The following is a 22316-nucleotide window of genomic DNA, read 5'->3' as shown; positions in this document are numbered from 1 at the left end:
TACCCTCACCAGACCAAACCCCAGGTGCCCACCTACACCAGACCACACACCCCAGGTGCCCACCTACACCAGACCACACACCCCAGGTGCCCACCTACACCAGACCACACCCCACGTGCCCACCTACACCAGACCACACCCCAGGTGCCCACCTACACCAGACCACACACCCCAGGTGCCCACCTACACCAGACCACACACCCCAGGTGCCCACCCACACCAGACCACACCCCCCAGGTGCCCACCTACACCAGACCACACCCCAGGTGCCCACCTACACCAGACCACACTCCAGGTGCCCACCCACACCAGATCACACCCTAGGTGCCCACCCACACCAGACCACACCCACATTTCCCTTCATGGACTCTTAATGTGTTTCTTTGACCTTTTGACTTCAGACTTATTTTGGAAGTGTTTGAATATTATCATTTCCAGTCATATTAAGAATGACTTTAGCCACATTGTTCTATATCTTTGGTCGTTGGGCATTAACCATCGGTCTCCTAGCATGGTGGTCGGGGGTAACAAACTCAACTCACAGAAGAGAGTAGCAGGATACACAAACCCCCACAAACCTGACAGTAGCAGGATACACAAACCTGACAGTAGCAGGATACACAAACCCCCACAAACCTGACAGTAGCAGGATACACAAACCTGACAGTAGCAGGATACACAAACCTGACAGTAGCAGGATACACAAACCCCCACAAACCTGACAGTAGCAGGATACACAAACCCACACAGACCTGACAGTAGCAGGATACACAAACCTGACAGTAGCAGGATACACAAACCCACACAGACCTGACAGTAGCAGGATACACAAACCTGACAGTAGCAGGATACACAAACCTGACAGTAGCAGGATACACAAACCTGACAGTAGCAGGATACACAAACCTGACAGTAGCAGGATACACAAACCTGACAGTAGCAGGATACACAAACCTGACAGTAGCAGGATACACAAACCTGACAGTAGCAGGATACACAAACCTGACAGTAGCAGGATACACAAACCCACACAGACCTGACAGTAGCAGGATACACAAACCTGACAGTAGCAGGATACACAAACCCACACAGACCTGACAGTAGCAGGATACACAAACCTGACAGTAGCAGGATACACAAACCCACACAGACCTGACAGTAGCAGGATACACAAACCTGACAGTAGCAGGATACACAAACCTGACAGTAGCAGGATACACAAACCTACACAGACCTGACAGTAGCAGGATACACAAACCTGACAGTAGCAGGATACACAAACCCACACAGACCTGACAGTAGCAGGATACACAAACCTGACAGTAGCAGGATACACAAACCCACACAGACCTGACAGTAGCAGGATACACAAACCTGACAGTAGCAGGATACACAAACCCACACAGACCTGACAGTAGCAGGATACACAAACCTGACAGTAGCAGGATACACAAACCCACACAGACCTGACAGTAGCAGGATACACAAACCTGACAGTAGCAGGATACACAAACCTGACAGTAGCAGGATACACAAACCTGACAGTAGCAGGATACACAAACCTGACAGTAGCAGGATACACAAACCTGACAGTAGCAGGATACACAAACCCCCACAAACCTGACAGTAGCAGGATACACAAACCTGACAGTAGCAGGATACACAAACCTGACAGTAGCAGGATACACAAACCTGACAGTAGCAGAATACACAAACCTGACAGTAGCAGGATACACAAACCTGACAGTAGCAGGATACACAAACCTGACAGTAGCAGGATACACAAACCCCCACAAACCTGACAGTAGCAGGATACACAAACCTGACAGTAGCAGGATACACAAACCTGACAGTAGCAGGATACACAAACCCACACAGACCTGACAGTAGCAGGATACACAAACCCACACAGACCTGACAGTAGCAGGATACACAAACCTGACAGTAGCAGGATACACAGACCTGACAGTAGCAGGATACACAAACCTGACAGTAGCAGGATACACAAACCCACACAGACCTGACAGTAGCAGGATACACAAACCTGACAGTAGCAGGATACACAAACCTGACAGTAGCAGGATACACAAACCTGACAGTAGCAGGATACACAAACCTGACAGTAGCAGGATACACAAACCCACACAGACCTGACAGTAGCAGGATACACAAACCTGACAGTAGCAGGATACACAAACCCACACAGACCTGACAGTAGCAGGATACACAAACCTGACAGTAGCAGGATACACAAACCTGACAGTAGCAGGATACACAAACCTGACAGTAGCAGGATACACAAACCTGACAGTAGCAGGATACACAAACCTGACAGTAGCAGGATACACAAACCCCCACAAACCTGACAGTAGCAGGATACACAAACCCCCACAAACCTGACAGTAGCAGGATACACAAACCTGACAGTAGCAGGATACACAAACCTGACAGTAGCAGGATACACAAACCTGACAGTAGCAGGATACACAAACCTGACAGTAGCAGGATACACAAACCTGACAGTAGCAGGATACACAAACCTGACAGTAGCAGGATACACAAACCTGACAGTAGCAGGATACACAAACCTGACAGTAGCAGGATACACAAACCTGACAGTAGCAGGATACACAAACCCCCACAAACCTGACAGTAGCAGGATACACAAACCTGACAGTAGCAGGATACACAAACCTGACAGTAGCAGGATACACAAACCTGACAGTAGCAGGATACACAAACCTGACAGTAGCAGGATACACAAACCTGACAGTAGCAGGATACACAAACCTGACAGTAGCAGGATACACAAACCTGACAGTAGCAGGATACACAAACCTGACAGTAGCAGGATACACAAACCTGACAGTAGCAGGATACACAAGCTCTCACAAACAAAAAAGTTCAATTCCTTGATACGTTTAGCGTTCCAGTGAGCAATCACAAGGGAGCGGCAGGTACCTGTACCCCCTTGTATGGGCTCCCTGGGTCCACCTGTCTTGAATAATATCACGTGACGTGTTAAATATAAGTGTTAAGTGGTTTGTAGACGTAAATGAAGAAGGTCGCTAAGAGATAGTGAAGATGTGAGTGAGCGAGACTGGTATAGAGGGATAAAAATGGTGGGAAGGAATGGGTATGGAAGGGGTCACACACACAGTTGTTGAAGAGAGGGCAGGCAGGCGGGAGGGAGGATGATGTCTCCCTCCCCGCTGACTCCCCGTGACCTTCCCATGCATTATCCAGTGAGTGTCGCCCCCCACACACTCCAAACACAGCCCTGCTCTCCAACCCTTACATCACAACGACACCACCGTCACCAAGATGGTGCTAGGGACGTCACCGGTCACCACGCCAAGATGGTACTGAAGGACGTCACTGGCCAGCACATCAATATGGTGCTAAGGATGTCACTGGCCAGCACACCAAGATGGTGCTTAAGGATGTCACTGGCCAGCACACCAAGATGGTGCTTAAGGATGTCACTGGCCAGCACACCAAGATGGTGCTTAAGGATGTCACTGGCCAGCACACCAAGATGGTGCTTAAGGATGTCACTGGCCAGCACACCAAGATGGTGCTTAAGGACGTCACTGGCCAGCACACCAGGAGACATGGGTCAAGCTGCCTATCACACTGATATCTTTACGTCCAGAGAAGACAACACATTTTTTTTAATGTTACCGCCGGAGGCGGCAAGTTTATTGTGCACCCCATACTCATCCTGTGAGCGGTAGCGCAAAAAAGAGCATTACAGAGGGCACAAAAGGTCTTTATCAGACCTCAACGGAGATTATCACATAAACAATTTCATCTGTCCTTCCACACCTTATAATTATAAAGTCAGCTAATTACAGAGAATATTCTATTTCAATAGCTATATATATTTATAGTTAAATCATTTGTACATTAATGGGAAGTCTTATCGCTAAATACACAATTGTTTGAGCAATGGAGATAGTAACAGGGTCATTGGGGGAGCTGCTGTCACAGGCAACACACAACCTGGTTGTTCAACTCTGTTTTGAGCCGTGTTGAGTAGTGAAGCGATCCCAGAGTGTAACTCAGTGTATCGTCTACCTGGTGTGTGTGTGTGTGTGTGTGTGTGTGTGTGTGTGTGTGTGTGTGTGTGTGTGTGTGTGTGTGTGTGTGTGTGTGTGTCGTATATTATTGTTTTCATTTGTACTGTTGATTAAACAGGTGTGTGGAGGTGAGTGGTTGATTAAACAGGTGTGTGGAGGTGAGTGCTTGATTAAACAGGTGTGTGGAGGTGAGTGGTTGATTAAACAGGTGTGTGGAGGTGAGTGGTTGATTAAACAGGTGTGTAGAGGTGAGTGGTTGATTAAACAGGTGTGTGGAGGTGAGTGGTTGATTAACAGGTGTGTGGAGGTGAGTGAGAGTGGGTCGTGCAGGTATGAGAGAGTGAGGGAGGCTAAAGTGGACACGCCCTTCTCAGTGAACCAGTGACCGGGTCAGCGGGTCGCCAGTGAAGGGGATAGGATGTTTGCACTCACCTTGCTTCTCACTCACGAGTCCTCGCACTCGTAATGTTTGTCACTCACCTTGCTTCTCACTCACGAGTCCTCGCACTCGTAATGTTGTCACTCACGTTACTCCTAAGATCACTTTCATACTAGTTTTTCTATTGTTTTTATTTTTGTAAACGACGTGGGTTTTGCTCTGAGAATGTTACATTAGTTTTTCGTTTGACTTGCATGCAGGCAATTATATGGTAGTGTTGTTAACCCAGGGCTCACGGCGGCATCGGAAAAACAAGAAATTATAATCCCTTGCTGGTGTACATTGTCCATCAGAGATAATCGAGTCGGTTATTTCTGATAGACGGGTTAATTCGAGTCGGGGGCCCCGCAGCTACAGCCCGCTCCTGTGCGAGGTAAGTCTACTTAAGGGCTCACCATAACCCGTGCTACTTGCCGCTCCTGTGCTAGGTAAGTCCACTTACGGGTTCGCCATAGCCCGTATCCTATGTGCCTGTATGGTATAACTTTCACTATGTTCTAATACCCAATGGTGTATGCTTATATGGTATACCTGCGTTCATGTTTCGTGGCGGACCAAATGTTGAATTGTGACCTTCGAAGACCGTAGAGTTGTTTTCCCCTCTTAATGGCAAGAAAATAATTTATACATTTGTTATACTTCTCATTGTAATGAAATTTTGGAGGATGTCACGTCAGGATGTATTTGTAGACTACACCGTTAATAGCCTTTGTGGTCACTAGTGCTCCGTATGGTCACTACTGACCATTATGGTAACTGGAGGTGACAGCCTCCACTCGGATCATATTCTGACTCCCAGCGACGTCGATCACGTTCATTCAGAGTTGATTGAATGTTATTTGAGCATCATCTATCCACTGGGAGAGAGAGAGAGTGGGAAGGAGTTAAAGAGAACGGGACGGAGGGAGAGAGCTGGAGCCAGAGAGAGAGAGAGAGAGAGAGAGAGATCCTAGTTGTACATATTTTAATTTCCTCATTGTTATCACACAATGAGGAAATTTATGGGTGATATGAAGTAATGTGTATGCTGCTTATCCTTAAAGTATGCTGTCGGGGGGTAACCCGTTGGTGTGGCTGACTCCCTCCTCACTCTAGCATATCTTAATGCTGCCCGTTTACATAATCTTGGGACTTGGAGGGAGCACTGTATTTACCAAGTGCCTCTCCAACTATACTCTTGCTCAGGCCACTCAAACACTGCAGCTGGGCTTGCGCTAGAGGTTTTATAATGCTGTTTTATGTATACTACCCCAGACCCTGCGCGTACTAGTGGCTTTACAAGAGTGTAATTACTGTACTATGCTATGTATTCTCACAAACCCAATGTACCTTCTTGTATATAAATAAATAAAATAAATAAATAAATATTAATATATATGTACGTATTGTGTGTGTGTGTGTATCGTAAAAGAGGACACAGCGCCTTCTGAATCATGCCCTTGACACGAAATATCGTATGTGTTCCTGTTGTTCACAGCGTGCATTATTGTGGAGCACTGGCCAGATTACATCAAAAACCAGGTTGATGTAACTGACAGGATGCAGGGATGGGTGTGAGGATACCTCTCTGGTAGGAAACAGAGGGGAGATGATGAAAGTGTGTTAAGAATCGCTACTTAAACCCATTTTCCTCCTGATATACGTGAACGACCTGGCGGAAGATCTATATCTATGGTTGCGGACGATTGACAAATGGCGAGGAGGCTCAGAGAAGAGGATGGTTGCAGAAAAGCAACCTGTCCTCCTACAAAGAAAGTTGTTTTTCGCTCGTATGCGTTACCTAAGGTCCAAAAATTGTAGTACTAAAAAATGGAGGCGGCTCGCGAAAGTGACGTATTGTCCCGTTTTCTGTTTTGGGTCCTCTGCTAGGTTAGGAGAGGACACTTTTAATTGACCGTTTTCTTGACGTTGGGGAACCTTAGGAAGACGGGCTGACAGGAGATTCAGATGCGCTCCGGCGATGGTCGAACAGAGAGCTATCAATCAAGCTATCAATGCTATCAATCAAAGCTTTCAATGCGCTTTATTGTGCCTACTTATCTATGTCAAATTTTCTTACAATGTACCTGTTAACATTTTATAAATTTTGCTAGAAATTACCTACTCAATATTATCTGTTAGATTAAGGACCTGCCCGAAACGCTGCGCGTACTAGTGGCTTTACAAGAATGTAAACACATCATGCTATGTACTCTCATAAACCCTATGTAACTTCTTGTATATATATAAATAAAATAAACAAAAATTAGCTGTGTTAAGAACCTTAAAATTAAAATTACATTAATCTTAAAAAATTGAAAAGTTCTAGGGGGCAGATAAGAGGGAGAGAATAGTCCCAAAAGACAGGGTTGGATACACGGGAAGCAGCTCCCAGAAATAGTGAGAGAGAAGGGTCTTTGAGAATATATATATATAGGAAAGAATATGGTATATCCTCATAGGATATAACACCAAAGCTAAAAATATATAACACCCAGGCTAAAATATTTTGTTAAAATATTGCATTCGACAACTGGTGGCTATAAAGGCGGGGTTCAAGAGCTAAAGCTCGATCCTGCAAGAACAAATAGGTGAATACACACACACACACACACACACACACACACACACACACACACACACACACACACACACACACACACACACACACACACTCTCTCTTCTTATTTTTTTAACTAATACTAGGGCTCATAATTGGGCTATCAAATGACGCACCTAGTGAATCTGCAAGCAGGGCCTGTTGTCCAACCTCACCTCATCTGAAGCCTGCTCCTAGAGACTCATTTATTTCATGAGAATGTACTTCGAAACTATCACATAGGTAACTATCATATAGTAGTAACTATCATATAAGGAACCTGGTGCAACTGCAAGCAAGAGCTGTACTGGTACCTCAGCTCACCTCAGCTTTCTCTCTCTGCTCCTAGAGAGCAGAGAGAGAGAGAGAGTTTTTTTCTGTCTGTCTGTCTGTTTCTCTCTTTCTCACTCACTCACTCACTCACTCACTCACTCACTCACTCACACACACACACACACACACACACACACACACACACACACACACACACACACACACACATTGATAGAGCCCAGTAGGCTCAGGAATCTGTACTCCAGTTGATTGACAGTTGAGAGGCGGGACCAAAGAGCCAAAGCTCAACCCCCGCAAGCACAAATAGGCGAGTACAAATAGGTGAGTATATACACACACACACACACTCACTCTCAAGTGCACGTACTCATGTAATATAACTCAGTTCGTCCTGTGAAGATACACTGCGATTTTCAAGCTCAGTTCATTTTATTAAGTTAATAAAGATCTAGCTAGGCTAAGCTAAATAGACCTCATGCCCCGTACTGACTTTTGTATATGAGGTGAATGTTGCTTGAAGCAGTGAATGTTGTTAATATAATTCTCAGCCGACTATCATAGAGAAGAAAAAGTGTGGAATAGATTATCGGAGCGAGCCGCCAGTAGAATCACAAGTAGTTTTGGTTCAGTGCGCCTTTCTTATGATTATATCTGATTACTCAGATTAGAAGTCATATAATAACCTTTTTATATATAACAAACTACATAAATTACACTAACTTTAAGTTGTAAGGTATGAATCACTTTGAGGCACCGATAGAAAGCTTTGAAGATTTAAAGTATAACTAAAGTACAGGTAATTGTTATCGTATAAGTGTACCCAACACGTAGGACTAAATTTTTATTTTGTACAGCTAGTAATATTAGTCATATGTTATTGGAGATAAAAGGAGGTAATGTGTGTGTGTGTTGAAGCCAGAGGAGTTTGTAGTGGGGGTCCCTGGCGCCCCACTACCTGTGGTCTCGTTGTCGCATCTCGCAACTGGCGAGAACTGCGTGCTGGGCTTTTTGTAAACAGTGCACTTTGTTTACTTCATATTGCTCCTTCGCATCTTGACCTTACATCTCCAGTGCTGAGGTCCTGTGTTGCCCGACTCGGTGGTAGAGATGGCTACCGCTACGACCCAAGTCGTTCAAGGTAATTATAAGCTGATTATAGGCGGGCAGGAAATAATATTATAACTCGCACAGCGAATTAATCTAAGGAGAATGGGTCCGGGGCAAGCATCCTTAATTTCGACTCTTAGAGTTCCCAAAGACTGTGGGGAAATGAGATTAGATGGGAGTTGGGCCTAGTGGCTAGTGTACTGGATGTGTGGGTTGTGGGAGAGTTGTGGGAGAGGTGTGGGAGAGGGGTGTAGTGCCGGGTGTGGAGGGCTCAGGCCTCTCACCATGACCAAGCTCATTTTATACCTTTAGCATTATGGCATTTATTGTTATTTATGTGTTATTTGGCCTACAACGACTGGCATTGACTATTCTTTTTGTTTTTTTGCATAACTTGCAAATGTTCATTTGAGTTTTTAAGCAGTGGCACTGTGTGTTTGATCTGTGGCAAATTCTGGGATACAGGAGCCTGTAAGGCTGTATTGTGTAGCATTACAGAACCTTATTCAGTTATTAAGAGCTTTCTATACATGCTAACTGGAAAATGCACTTATATATGTTCACAAGATAAAAAAAAAATGACAGGTCAGACAAGACCCAAGGATAAAGTTCTTAAGCTTATAAATGCCACTTAATCATTTTACATCTTGAAAATAAATTTCAAGACATGTCTGAAAAGGAGCAAATCCTTGAAAGGAGACAGAAAATTTGGATTTAAGCTTAACCTGTAACAGTTTCTATTAGACTCTGGGTTTACTTGGTTATAAAATAGATATTTCTGTAAATCAAACGGTTATTACCCAACTAATAACAATTATAAATGTCCTTTATTGTAACAAATTCATTTGTTACATTTGCTATCCATGGACGAGATATAATATTAAATATAATATTGAAATACCACACAGTAATGAAACCAATCTCCTTTAAGTAGGTAGTCAAGTTTGAATAGGAAAAAATGGAAAGGTGTGATTTTTATTTATGTCGTCTTCAATCTTCGTCAGTTATATTTCTTTATTCAGTAGTTTTCTGGTTCTACAAGGGAATATGTTTATGAAACAAATTACCAGTTAACATACTTTATATGGGATCCCTTAATTATTTCGAGTATAGATTAGACATACATTTGAATGAGTTTGGATAGATATAAATAGAAGTTGCTTCATATGGGCCAATAAGTCTGCAGTTTCCTTCATTATAATATTTTTTGAGATAGCGTGCAAAGCCAGATCACATGGTAATTTATTCAGATTCATATGGAAAAATAGGGCAAGTTCCAAGATCAAGAATTTCATTACATAAATGTGATGATAATGTTTTCATACATTCCATTTCAAGATTCAATCACAATACTGTATAATACACAATTGAAGGAATATAATTTTTATGTATAATGTAAAGGTTTATTAACAGTACAGAACAAAAAATTGTTATGGTGCAGAATAGTTTTTTATGAGTAATATGAAAATAGTTAATAGTAAAGAAATTCCGTAATATTTTTTAGCTGTTATTTTAGATTCATCTACTCGGAACAAAAAGTTGAAATATAGCACCATAGCACGGGCTATGGTGAGCCCGGAGTGGACTTACCTGGCACAGGAGCGGGGCTGTAACGTTGTTTTTTTTAGCTGTTGAATAAATTTATGATGAAAAGATTCAGCGTGACATTTTTGGCATTGATTTGCATAAAAGCATTAAATTTGTTGTATTGAACTTTTGAATTTGCCTCAATTCTTTCTCTACATTCTAAAGAAATTCTGTAATATTTTTAAAATATTACATTAAATTATTTGAATACATTAAATTCCTGTCTGCAAAATTGGGAGTCTACTGTATTCTGCACAGAAAAGTCTAATATGACACTGAGTATACATGATACAGGTGATGAACTTCAGCAGTCATTTCTAAAATTTGTTACAAATAATCATCCCATATTGCATTTTCTGTACAGTGTTGGGCACTGTATATCATTAAGTAGTTTTGTAATATTTAACCCATGTTCATTGTTGATATTTGATTTAAGGACCAAAATGGCATCGGTGCCTGATGTGCCCCAGCATTTTTTTCAAGGGTAAAGTGCAAAGCCTTGCGGCTGTATACATGTTGCCTGTTGGCAGAAACTAAAACACCGTGCGACAGATGACACACTAGTAGGCAGCACCTTTTGATAATCACACTGGTAGGCAGATGTTTGGGGAGCCCCAGGAGTTTATCAGGGAGGCAGGCACCCACCCCCTTTCCACACAAAAAACACTGGATATTCAATTTTTTTTTTTTTTTTTTTTTTATTAAGATATGAGATACATCTGCATTAGTGCAGCTACCCTAGACTATATGAAGTGGAGTACAGTGTGTCAAAAAAGCTAACTAGGTGATGCTAAGAAATCCCCATCACACAGGATGGTTAGTCATACAGAGGCATGTGATAAGCGGTCTGCACTGGCAGACTCCGGATGCATTTTGAGGATATCAACAACACAAGATTGAATAAGGTAGCAGTGGTAATACAAGTCCCCATCTCGCAGGATGGTTAGTCATACAGAGCCATGTGTTTAATAGCCTGCACTGGCAAATTTTGGGTATACTGTGAGGATATCTTCAAGAATACGAGAGTGAATAAAGTAATTGCAAAGCTCTGGATATTCAAAGTCATGGCATAAAAGTGACAGCTCGTGAATTCATACCCAAATGGGCAAATAAATAAAAATTTCTTCCATTGATTCCTGGCCAAGCAGGGGCCAGGCATCACTCTCCATGCCCCGATTGCACACAAGGAACCCGTAAGATCCGTCAACTCCCAGTATCTCTTGGCCAAGGTGGAGTTGAACACCATCAATCTGCCTAAATAACCACCCTAAAATTGAAAAATCGATCATTTCCCTGTGACCCCAGGCAATAAGTGCACCAGGCATCGTATTAATCTGGGTCATTGAAGAGGAATTCCTAAGGGCAATATACAGACCCAATGGTTAAAATTATGCCACATGTTCCAGCTGTCCACATGCAGAACAAGGGCTCAGACATCTGCTCATCAAGGTTGAACCAGGAGTCCCCATATTTATTATTTTCCAAAGGCTTTCCAAATTATATGAAGATCATATATCTGAAAATTATATATCATATTTAAGTAAAGTTGCAATTCCAGAGGGACTAACATAATTAGTTGCTTGGTTTTTATTGTTTTCTACTGGGTTATAACCAAGAAAATCTTGATAAACCTCACATAGCTTAATGAAAGGTAGTATCTGTGAGAAAATATCAAGGCTATTCAATGGAATTAATCCCACATACCTGAACACCCCAGGCAAATGTACTACCAACTGAACTATGATGGGCTCAAAGTACCAGAGCTACCACACACAACCTATATCATATTGCTGATTTTATGGGAGGCCACATCCGATCACTTGATCGTCGTCGCCCCTAAATCAACAACATTTTATGGGGTGTGGGACTGAGGTGGGGAACTGTGATACTGTCATAAAGTGGACTACACCATCCTAGTTTTTATTCATTTTTAATGCTGTATTACGTACAGATGGTTCATCTGTATTATGTACAGATGGTGCCTAACCACTTGGATGGTCGGGGATTGAACGCCGACCTGCATGAAGTGAGGCCATTTAAGTGGGAGTGTGTCAGTTCTGGATAGATATATTGTATTGTAGTATATTGTATTATTGTAAGTTTATTGTGTTGTACAGTATATAGAAAATTGCCAGATACAAAGGCAAAATTTGAGAAAGTTTAACGTACTGTAGTCTCCATAGATGGTTCTTGAATGATTGGAGATAAAAGGTGTTGGGAAGGTTATAGTAAGGTATTATTTTCCACAAATTGCTGTGAAATTAAAAATGGGAAAGCACAGCATTCTATTCTCAGATTAGCACTAAAATCACAGTACAGTACTGTACCTATAATTAGGTGTTGCAATGCATATTCTGTACTATGTGCCAGGCTTTAGTTCCTGATAGCAGGAACCTTGAATGTAGCAGTGGAAAAGAATAAGATGCAGCTGTGCATTGGGAGGCCAATGTCAATAAATTTTATTGTCATGTATTTATCTCTTTCTGTGGGTAAAACTGTAGCATTTGATGCCATTTCAGTACCATTTTGTAAAAGTTAACCCTGTATTTTGTTCCTCGTTAAAAACTCTTAAAACTTTTGCTTTCATTGTTATATAAAAATAATGTAGTTAGAAATTTCTTGGTGTAACTTCTAGTGCTCAACTCTGCAGACGTCTAAAGTAACTACGAATATTAATACTGTACTCCTGTTAATTCTGTATCATATTTATAAATTTAGGCACATTTCTTTCTGTTCAGAAGTTATCCTAAATTTTAATGAATCTCGTATTGCATAGTACAGTAAATGTCAGCCTCACTAAAATGTATAATTTAAATAGGGTAAGAAACCTTAGTAATTTCAGCTCTAAATCGAGTAGTAAGGTGGTGTTCCTAGGATAAACTTAAACATTACCCCCAAAACATATTAGTAGCATATATTTACAAAGCTAAAATATTAAATAAATTTATTGCAGAAAAGTTGATTATGGGCTTCATGCATCATCGAATTAAAAAATTTGTTTTTTTATGAGGTTTATAAAACACCTGGTACATTCATACTGCAGCATATAATAATACAGTGGAACCTTGATGTACAAATTTATTCTGTTCCAAGACATGCATCATAACCTAAATACAGTACAGTATTCGCATACCAAATCGAATTTTCCATTAAGAAATAATATAAATTGAATTAATCCATTCCACACACACAAAAATACAGTATTAACTGTAAAATACATTTTATATAGAATACTATTTATATTTTTTGCTGCACTTTACCTTTTTTGAGGACTATTTGTTGGCATATGGAAGACTGTGAGGAGGGAAGGTGTTAAGTGTTTAGAAGGGACGTCCCCTTCCATTATATCAAGCAGTGACGACATTTCTGGGGTACACACACTCCTACATTTTGTAGGCAAACTGCTAGGACCTGGTTGTGGCTCAGAGCTTGTTTGTCTCACTAAGAATCTGTCTAAAGACACTTTTTTTTTACCTACATTTTAATACTGTAATTGTCTGTAGTGGGGATATCATATTGTCATTAAAAAGGTTAACACAATGGCTTGCTACAGCTTTATCTGAGCGAGTCTTTTCAGCAAAACTTTGCAGTTCGAGTTAGACAGCTGCTACGGGCTGCTTCCTGGGGATGTGTGATTAAGGACTTGCCCAAAGACAGCTGCTATGGGTTTTTTCCTGTTGATGTGTGATTAATGACTTGCCTGAAATGCTATGCATGCTAGTGGCTGTACATAATGTAAGAACTCTTATATATACTATATAAATAAATAAAATTAACAGAAAATGATATATAACAAGAACTTTTCTGTTCAGTAACAAAAAAATAGCACAAAATCGATGAAATTCTTTACAGAGAATTCAAGCTTTGTTATCACTAGGTGGGATACACAGGTAAACTGATCGTAGCTTGCCCCGCTCAGCACAGAATCCATGTGCATGACCCATACAAGTGTGAACAAATGATTCGTGCTCCAGAGCAAACGTCGTACACCAGGGCAAATTTTACGACAGTTTAGTCACCATTTACAGAAAAGTTCATACTCCGGGGCAATCATACACTTAGGTTGTACCGTACTAGAAAGCTATGTCAAATAATTTATGTAGGCTACCTATATTTTCTGCGTTTCTGGAATAAAAGGAATGCTTAATCAAATATGGGTAAGCTGACAATGTAATTATTGGATTTCTTGTACAATGTGTGTCTTTACTGTGTCTGTCTGCAGGAGCTAGCTATTAGCTCCTCTATTGGACCCTCCACCTTTCTAACCAATCTATCTTTCCTCTATTATGTCCACTACATACAGTATATCAGTGGCGCCTCGATTAACGAATTTAATCCGTTCTGGCACCGAGCTCGTCATGTGGAAAACTCATCTTGCAAAACAACAACAATACAGTACTGTCATCGGAGGTGTCCAAGAACCAGTGAAAGCAAATTTTCGAGACAAATTTTCTAAGAGTGGCTTGCTCGTTACTCGAAATGCTTGTAACTGGAGTCGCTCATCACTCGAGGTTCCACTGTATTTCTGTCTTAACACATGCACACACACATGCCCAGGAAGCAGCCCATAGCAGCTGTTTACTCCCAGATACTGCTAGGTGAATAGGGGCATCAGGGTGAAAGAAACTACCCACTTGTTTCTGCCTTGGCCGGGAATCAAACCCGAGCTCTTAGTACTACGACCCCTGAGTGCTGTCCACTCAGCTGCAAGGCCCCTGTGTATTTGATGTACTCACCTAGTTGTGATTCCTGGGAAGAGCTGATGTGTGTGTGCATTTGATTGAAGTCCCATCTTCATAGCCATCATAGCAGTGTCATATAATGCTTTGAAACTACGGATGGTTTTGGCCTCCTCCACCTTCGCACTTAATATCTTCCACTTGTTTACCACTCTGTTTGCGAAAGTGAATTTTCTTACATTTTCTTACTGCTTTGTGTAGTTATTTTAAATCTATGACCTCTTGTTCTTGGAGTTCCAGGTTTCAGGAATTCTTCCCTATCACTTTTGTTGATTCCCGTTACTATTTTGTACATATTGATCATATCACCTCTTTTTCTTCTATATTCTAGTTTGGCATATTTAATGTCTCTAACATAAGAGCCTCATAGCTCTTGTCTTTCAGTTCTGGGAGCCATTTAGTTGCATGTCTTTGCACCTTTTCCAGACTTATTTCTTAAGATATGGGCACCATACAACTGCTGCATAGTATTACCTACCTACCTTTATGATAGTTTGGATGGCTGGAATACTTTTTACCTGTGGAGTTGTCTGGTATGTCTTTTTGTTTGAATTGTTGTAGGTTCTCCGTCTGATTTCATACTTGACTATGTTGTTTGCAGTTTCTCAGGCTGGGCTTGTGTGTTTAAGACCTTGATGGCCTTGCTTGGTTCCTCCATCATGTAGCTTGCTAGATTTCAGGGTTGTTTTATCAGTGGAAGAGTTATGTTGTCGGTGCTGGATTTTATTTATTTACGTTTTATCTGGGCAGCCTTTTCATACAGCTGCTATGCAGGGCCTGGTTTTTCAATGTAGGCTTTTGCAGCCTGTCTTCAGGAGCTGGTGCTGAAACTCCCTACTGTGTTTTCCTGAGGAAGTTTCAAGCATTTGGTCTTGAACACTTGTGACTATTTTAACTGGCTTCCTCTGTCACCTCAAGCTTTCTGAATAGAACATGCTTTTGGACCTACTCACATCTGTTTGCAGTTGAATTTAATTATCAGATGTCTTTGAGGACCGCCATCGCTTGGCCGAGCTTAGCCTGAGATAAATTGCTGGCTTCAACGGTTGTGGTTGGTATGGTTAATATTGCCAGCAATTTCATGATGTGACAAGGTTTACTGCGTTTTAGAAATCTTTGCATATTTTCCTAAACCTTCAGGATGCCTACTGTCAAGGTCCCTTGCCTCCTTAATTCTGGATTTGGTTGGTTGGGGTTTGTGATAGAGCACCCCATGGTTCATTTTTTGGGTTCTGCCACTTTAGTTTCTCCCAGCTTCCAGATCTTTCCCAAACTTGTCTACTTCAACAATTGGCTACTTTTGGTACTGGGGCTGTTCTTAGTTATGATGACACTCATTTGGGAATTCTTCTACAGCTCTTCCAGTAGATTGGGTGTCCTGCAGTATATTCCCTTTCAGATGTGGGTGTTTTGTGCAGTCTTGCTGGCACTTCAGTGCATTTATTTTCCATGGGGTTTTGCTCTCCATCTTCTCTCTTATTGTTCCTCCTCGTCATTTTGATGCCTCCTTCGAGAGTTGGTTGTGTTTGTTTCTTTCCTCTCTTGGTGTGATCTTTTATGGTATCCTTGTTTCTTGCTTCTCAGGCTTCAGCCACTCTTCTTTCTGCTCATTTTGATGGCTTGAGAGAGGGACAAGGACTACCTCTTTCTGGCCCTGCAGACTTTTTGGCCATCTGTGGGCGGGCCTGTTTCTCTGCATGGTCCTAGCAGCTTTCAGTCTATGGGCACCATTTCTGGGTCATGTGGCTTTCACAGAGGGCACATTTCACATGTCATGGGAGTGATGAGATTATCATTAACTCTTTCCCCAGTCAGCTGTTGCTTCCCATATTGACTGAATTGGAGCTGTTTGCAGGCCACATTACAGTATTCTATAGGCTCCTTCCCATGCATTATCTTGACCCCTATTCTTCCTACATAGTTTGCAGTTCTCTGCCATTTTTTCATACTCTCTATGCAGTTTCTTGGCCTTGTTCTTTTCCATGTGTCAAGAGTTGGGTGGCAGACTTCTTGGCATTGCACTGGTGTCTGTCTTTTCGGTGGCATTGTGTAGCAGCTTTGTAGTCCTTCTACCTGTTCATTTCTTCGGCTTACATCCTGTATGTCAGTTTTCATTGCTTCTGTCCTAGCTTTTCTGGATTTGCCAGTTGCAGCCTATACTGTTACCTAATCTCATTTGGCCTGGTGGAACTCCTTTCACTGGAATTTGGGGGCAAAGGGTTTCCTTCCCTTTTTCTCAGTTTGTCTCAGGCATTCTTTGATCTCTAGGCATGGTTTGTTTAGTGGTTTAGTGTGCTGTAGTCACACTATTACATTTTTGCATGCTCCTTGCATTGTTGGGGATGGGGCTTTGTTCTAAGGCCAACAATGTTATGAAGCACTGCAATTGTTGAACAACTCTACTTGTTAATTTGGTGAGATTCTTGATACAGTATAATTATTAAAAAAAAAAAGCCTGCTATACTGTATATCCTTGCACACTAGCCTGAACAAAGATATACTGAATATACAATAAAGGCATTTTTGCTGGCTTTTATTAGTGATACTTAAGAAAAATATAATTTAACTTTTGCAGTGTCAGTTTAAATATTTTAATGATGTTTAGAACAAGTAAACAAAAGTTACATAATATTTTTCGAAGCACTTCACAGCTGCTGGTTCTCTTTTAGGTTTCTGGGATCCTTTCGATTCTTTGGGCTTGCGTGGAAACAAATAGAAGTTACTCGCTTAACATAAGTATATAATTTTTCAAATTAGAAGTCATTTTAGGAATAAAAGTCACAATATTGATACCAAGATCACCATGGTAGCTTAGAAACTCTATATAGCATGTGCTTAATAACTTGAAAGGTTTAAGATATCATGGAGGAAATATTCAGCATTTAATTAATAATCAAATATTCAATTTGTTTTGTATAATTGATGGATCAGTATCACATTGACATTACATGGTTTTGACTCGTGTTTAAAATTTCAAGAAACTTGTGGAATGTGTCTACAGACTTTAACAGTAATCCAAAATAGACAAACTGTGTGATAAAAGAAACGGTCACAGTTCAACCCATCCTCTCGAATAAGGCATCACATTTTGACGTATAACTCCCCTAAAGCCAAAAATTGGTGTACTAAAAATCATGGTGACTTGCAAAATTGATGTGATATCCCATTTTCTATTTGTGGGTCCTTGGTTTGGTTAGGCTTGGGCAATTTAGTACATCAGTTTAGTGATGTTAGGAACATCTGAGAGGACAGGCTGCACAGCTAATAGCTATGTATTTTTGTACATATTCTTTGTATTAAAAAGTTCTTCTCATCAACTTGTGCGACAAGAATCTTCGCTACAGAATTGGTGATTGACTGTTACTTAGTTAAGAGAATTACCCTTGTAATTTTTCAGATTTTTAACTTTCTTTTCAGGTGTTGCTAATGTCAAGTACTTGATACATTAGTCTACCAATTGTGTTTGTCATTTTAGAAAGTCTCATGAATAGTCATTGCTCTTGTTGTGTCTTTATGATGTGGGGTGTTTCACTCTAGTTCATGAGCTTACAAAGAGTTGTTTCTGGTACTGAATAATACTGCACAGTATTATGTAAAAAAAAAAAAATGTGTACAGTGTTGAGTGCCAGGGGTTGCTTATCTGTAATTGTTTTTAAATTTTCTGTAGTACAGGTACTTGATTATTGATTAGTATGCCCTAGAAAGAATTGCTTTGAATTTAAATGTTATGAGCTGTTAGTTGTATCTCTTCCAGTCATTTATATAATGAGGAAACTTTACATGAATTTTGTTCTCTGTTTACTTAGTGGCTGACCGGAATGAAACTTCTAGTGATTCAAGTGAGTGTACTTTTTATTCTCTTGCAGTAAATGCAAAAATATAATTATTTTTGCATGTGTGTAAAATGTGGGGTGCAATTGAGATTTGCACTCTTGACTGTTCCTGCCCGCTGACGTACGTGCAGTAATTACCGTGACTTGTGTAAAGCTTGTCTTGTGTGGTTATGATTACGGTAGATATAAAGTATAGTATTAGTAACTTTTGAGTTTTTTAATTTGCATAAGCGTAATTGCTCAAGCACTTGTGCTCAAGCTAATAGAGAGAATAAGCATGGTAAAGAGAAGGTAAGGTTCTGAGGTGCATTAATTGTGTGTGTGTGGGAGGGGGGTAATCTTTTGGTAGTGTATGAAAAGGGCAAAGTTGGAGGTGAAATTAATTTAATGTCTGCAAATTGAGTGGAAAATATTGTTATAAAACAGAATTAAGAGGCCATGAATTAATAATAAATAAATAAAAGGCCATGAAATAAATGAGGCCATGAATGATTAAGAATTAAGTTCAACCATGGTAAAAAAAAAAGAAGGGATGTTGGATGTGATGTATTCAGATTGGGAAGGTGCCTGGTTATTGGACAAAAGCATTAATAAGGCCTATCTGTAAGAATATAAGTATTTGTAAAAATAAAATAGTATTATAAGCATCATTAATGAGCTTTAGATCATTGCATTAACTTTTAGATTAAAAATACAGCAGTAAAAAGTTTTCACTGATGGATTTTTAATAGAATGCATTGTAATTGAGGAAACAGATAGAGACTAAACTATTTGCTTTGTTACAGGTTGATAAAAGTTGTAGCATTATAATTTTGTCACTGTTTATTATGAAAACAAAACAGAAATTATATCCAAGCCAATGTCTTCACGTTGAATTTTCTAATTTATAATACAATATTGTAGCTATAACCTTTATACAGTATTATTATTTTTTATTTGATCAATATTGCATGTGTAATATCCTCTCAACAAAACATGGAGTGATATTTAGACTACATAAGAAAGCTTAGCTTATAGCAACATTTCAAGCTTATAAAAAAAATACATTTCTATTATGTAATTTTTTTTGTAAATGTTATTTAAATTTAAAATACTGTATAATAAAAATTACCCCAGTATATCAAAAGTACCATTTTGAGCATTTTAGTGTGATATTTTGATGACTTTCACATAGTACTATGTGGAATGCATTACAAATTAATTGATACCAAAACATTAAATTGCTTCAAAATTGCGTGTTTTTATAAATAATTTAGAACGAAACTTATACCTGTATTTCAGTAATATACTTATGTTAGGTGTCCAATGTTATTAAACATATGAAAAGAATAATAGTGAAATCTCAATTCAACAAACCTCAGTTTGATGTCTCCAGTTGGAACATACACTTTACATGGCAGATTAACTCTCTTGATTCGACGAAAAACTGTTCGCTGAAGCAGGGAATGTGTAGATTTGCTAAGGATGTTGGAACCAAGTTCATAGATGGAGGCAACATTAAAAGAAATAGTTGGGCTTTAGAAAAGCCACTGAGTATATTTACAACCAAATTCTATGGTTCTTTTTTTTTTATTCCAGGTGCAGAGGTTTTTGTTCAGTAAAATATTGGCCCTTTTCCTTTGAAAAGGAGATTTCGAGGCCTGGGAAATATGATAGACGTGGTTAAATCTTTTACAGACAGGTTCTCTTGGTTATTATCCTTCATATGACAGGTCGAAATTATAATTTTGCTTAATGAAATCAGCCCATAGAGCATTGGGAAATATTAAGTATGAATGTTAACTCTCTTAATTAATATGGTTGCTCACTTGAGCAGGATGGTAGAGTGATGGTCCTGCTTTATGCAGGTCGGTGTTCAATCCCTGACCGTCCAAGTGATTGGGCACAATTCCTTTTCCCCGTCCCATTCCAAATCCTTATCCTTACCCCTTCCCAGTGCTATACTGTATAGCCGTAACAGCTTGGCACTTTCCCCCTGATAATTCCCTTCCCTTTCCTCTTAATATGGCTCCAATCATAATGATGGGGCCATAATTATTTTTGTAGATGGGTGCAACACTACAAAAAATAATAAAAGGCCATGGGAAAGCCATTGAACATATTTAAAACCAGATGCTACATCAGCCCCTAGAACGTCAGCAATACTGTATTAGGATTTGAATGGTAACCCTATTAATATGGCTCCAGTCAAGGTTTTGATGAATTTTGTAGATGTACATTTCAAGAAACATTTGGAGCCCTGGGAAAGATATATAGGATATTTAGAACCAAATTCTATGGTTTGTTTTTATTCTGAGTTGGCAATGTTTTTGTTCACTCGGATATGGCGCCGCTACCTTTTGCTTTGCAGCATTCCCAGCCTCAAAATGAGCTTTGAGACTGGGAATGTGAGAAATAAGCTAGATACACACACAAATCACAATAGCATGATGCATCAAATGAACAAATCAATAGGGTCCGTGATGAGGGTTCGGACCTACGTTCGAGATGATCCCAGATGCGCCTTAGTCGATTGCACCACAACATGGTTAAAAGAATTGCAACCGGGCATGCTACTGCCCTCACACGGATTCTGCAGCCTCTCCGAGACACAAACCAGGGTTTTACACAATTTCTCCCATGCATCCGGGCTTTGTCAACAAGCTGTTCTACCTCTTTGCCCTTACTTCAATAGACACACAAATCACAATAGCGTGATGTATCAAATGAACAAATCTTTTTACTTCTTTTAACATCTTTAGCTTCTTTTAGCCATGTCGTAGCGCAATTGACTAAGGTGCATCTGGGATATCTCGTATGTAGGTTCGAACCCTCATCACGGCCCTTGTGGATTTGTTCATTTGTTTAATAAGCTAGATGTTGTTAAATTTGTTTACAGATGTGTTCATTTGGTAGTTTATTATATTATAGGTTGAAATTAAAATATTGTTAAGTGAAATCAGCCCACAGGGTGTGAGCATGATTTCAGGATTTAGCAGAATCCTGGAGGCATGTGCAATGAAATCCAGATGCAATGAAACCCCCTCACTGCAATGAGTTGGGGTTGGTTCCATATGGTTGATTGAATTGAGGATGTACTGTATTTTAAGTTTCATTTTAAAAACTAATAATGTTAAAGAAGGAAATTCTCATTTAGAGTTGAAAAACATTTAATATACAGTACAGTATTAAAACTTAAGTGAATAATTGGACTGGTCCATTAAAATATTTTTTCCAAATTGTCGTTTTAATTTTCCTTTAAATCTTAAAGTACGTATAGTACTGCATAATATACTGTACTTAGTATGTTGACGTCTTATTTTTTCAATTAGTTTTACAATGCTCTTCATCATTGCTGCTTCAAGGGCATTAAACCTACATTTTATAAATATTTCCTTTATGTTGGTATTTATCTTGAAGTATTAAATGGGATACCATACAGTATGTGTAATTACCTAAGTGTTGTTGCAGGACGAGAGCTACGCTCGTGGTGTCCCGTCTTCCCTGCACCTGTCATATAAAGCTTTGAAACTACAGTATTGATGGATTTGGCATCCACCACTTTCTCATTTAGTTTGTTTCAACCATCTACCACTCTGTATGCAAAAGAAAACTTTCTAATATTTTCTTTGTTTCCTTAGCTGGAATCTTTGACCTCTTGTCCTTAAATTTGCTGGT

General features: G+C 40.0%; 1 protein-coding gene across 8 annotated transcripts in view; it reads left to right on the top strand.

Moving 5' to 3' along the window:
- Window positions 1-8366: 8366 nt before the first annotated feature.
- LOC123761089 (Aryl hydrocarbon receptor nuclear translocator homolog tgo) overlaps window positions 8367-22316 on the top strand; it is a 304903-nt gene continuing 290953 nt past the window's right edge. For 3 of the 8 annotated variants that reach the window (XM_069339443.1, XM_069339446.1, XM_069339445.1), the window contains exon 1: window positions 8368-8531. In XM_069339443.1, coding sequence (XP_069195544.1) covers window positions 8501-8531 — 31 coding nt within the window. In that variant the 5' untranslated portion in view covers window positions 8368-8500. Of the gene's footprint in view, window positions 8532-18632; window positions 18666-22316 lie in introns of all 8 variants that reach the window. The other 5 variants (XM_069339441.1, XM_069339440.1, XM_069339444.1 and 2 more) reach the window with 3 other exon arrangements.

The sequence above is a fragment of the Procambarus clarkii genome, chromosome 41 (assembly GCF_040958095.1).
Source record: "Procambarus clarkii isolate CNS0578487 chromosome 41, FALCON_Pclarkii_2.0, whole genome shotgun sequence".
Lineage (NCBI taxonomy): Eukaryota > Metazoa > Arthropoda > Malacostraca > Decapoda > Cambaridae > Procambarus > Procambarus clarkii.
This window is presented reverse-complemented; position numbering and strand designations above follow the sequence as displayed.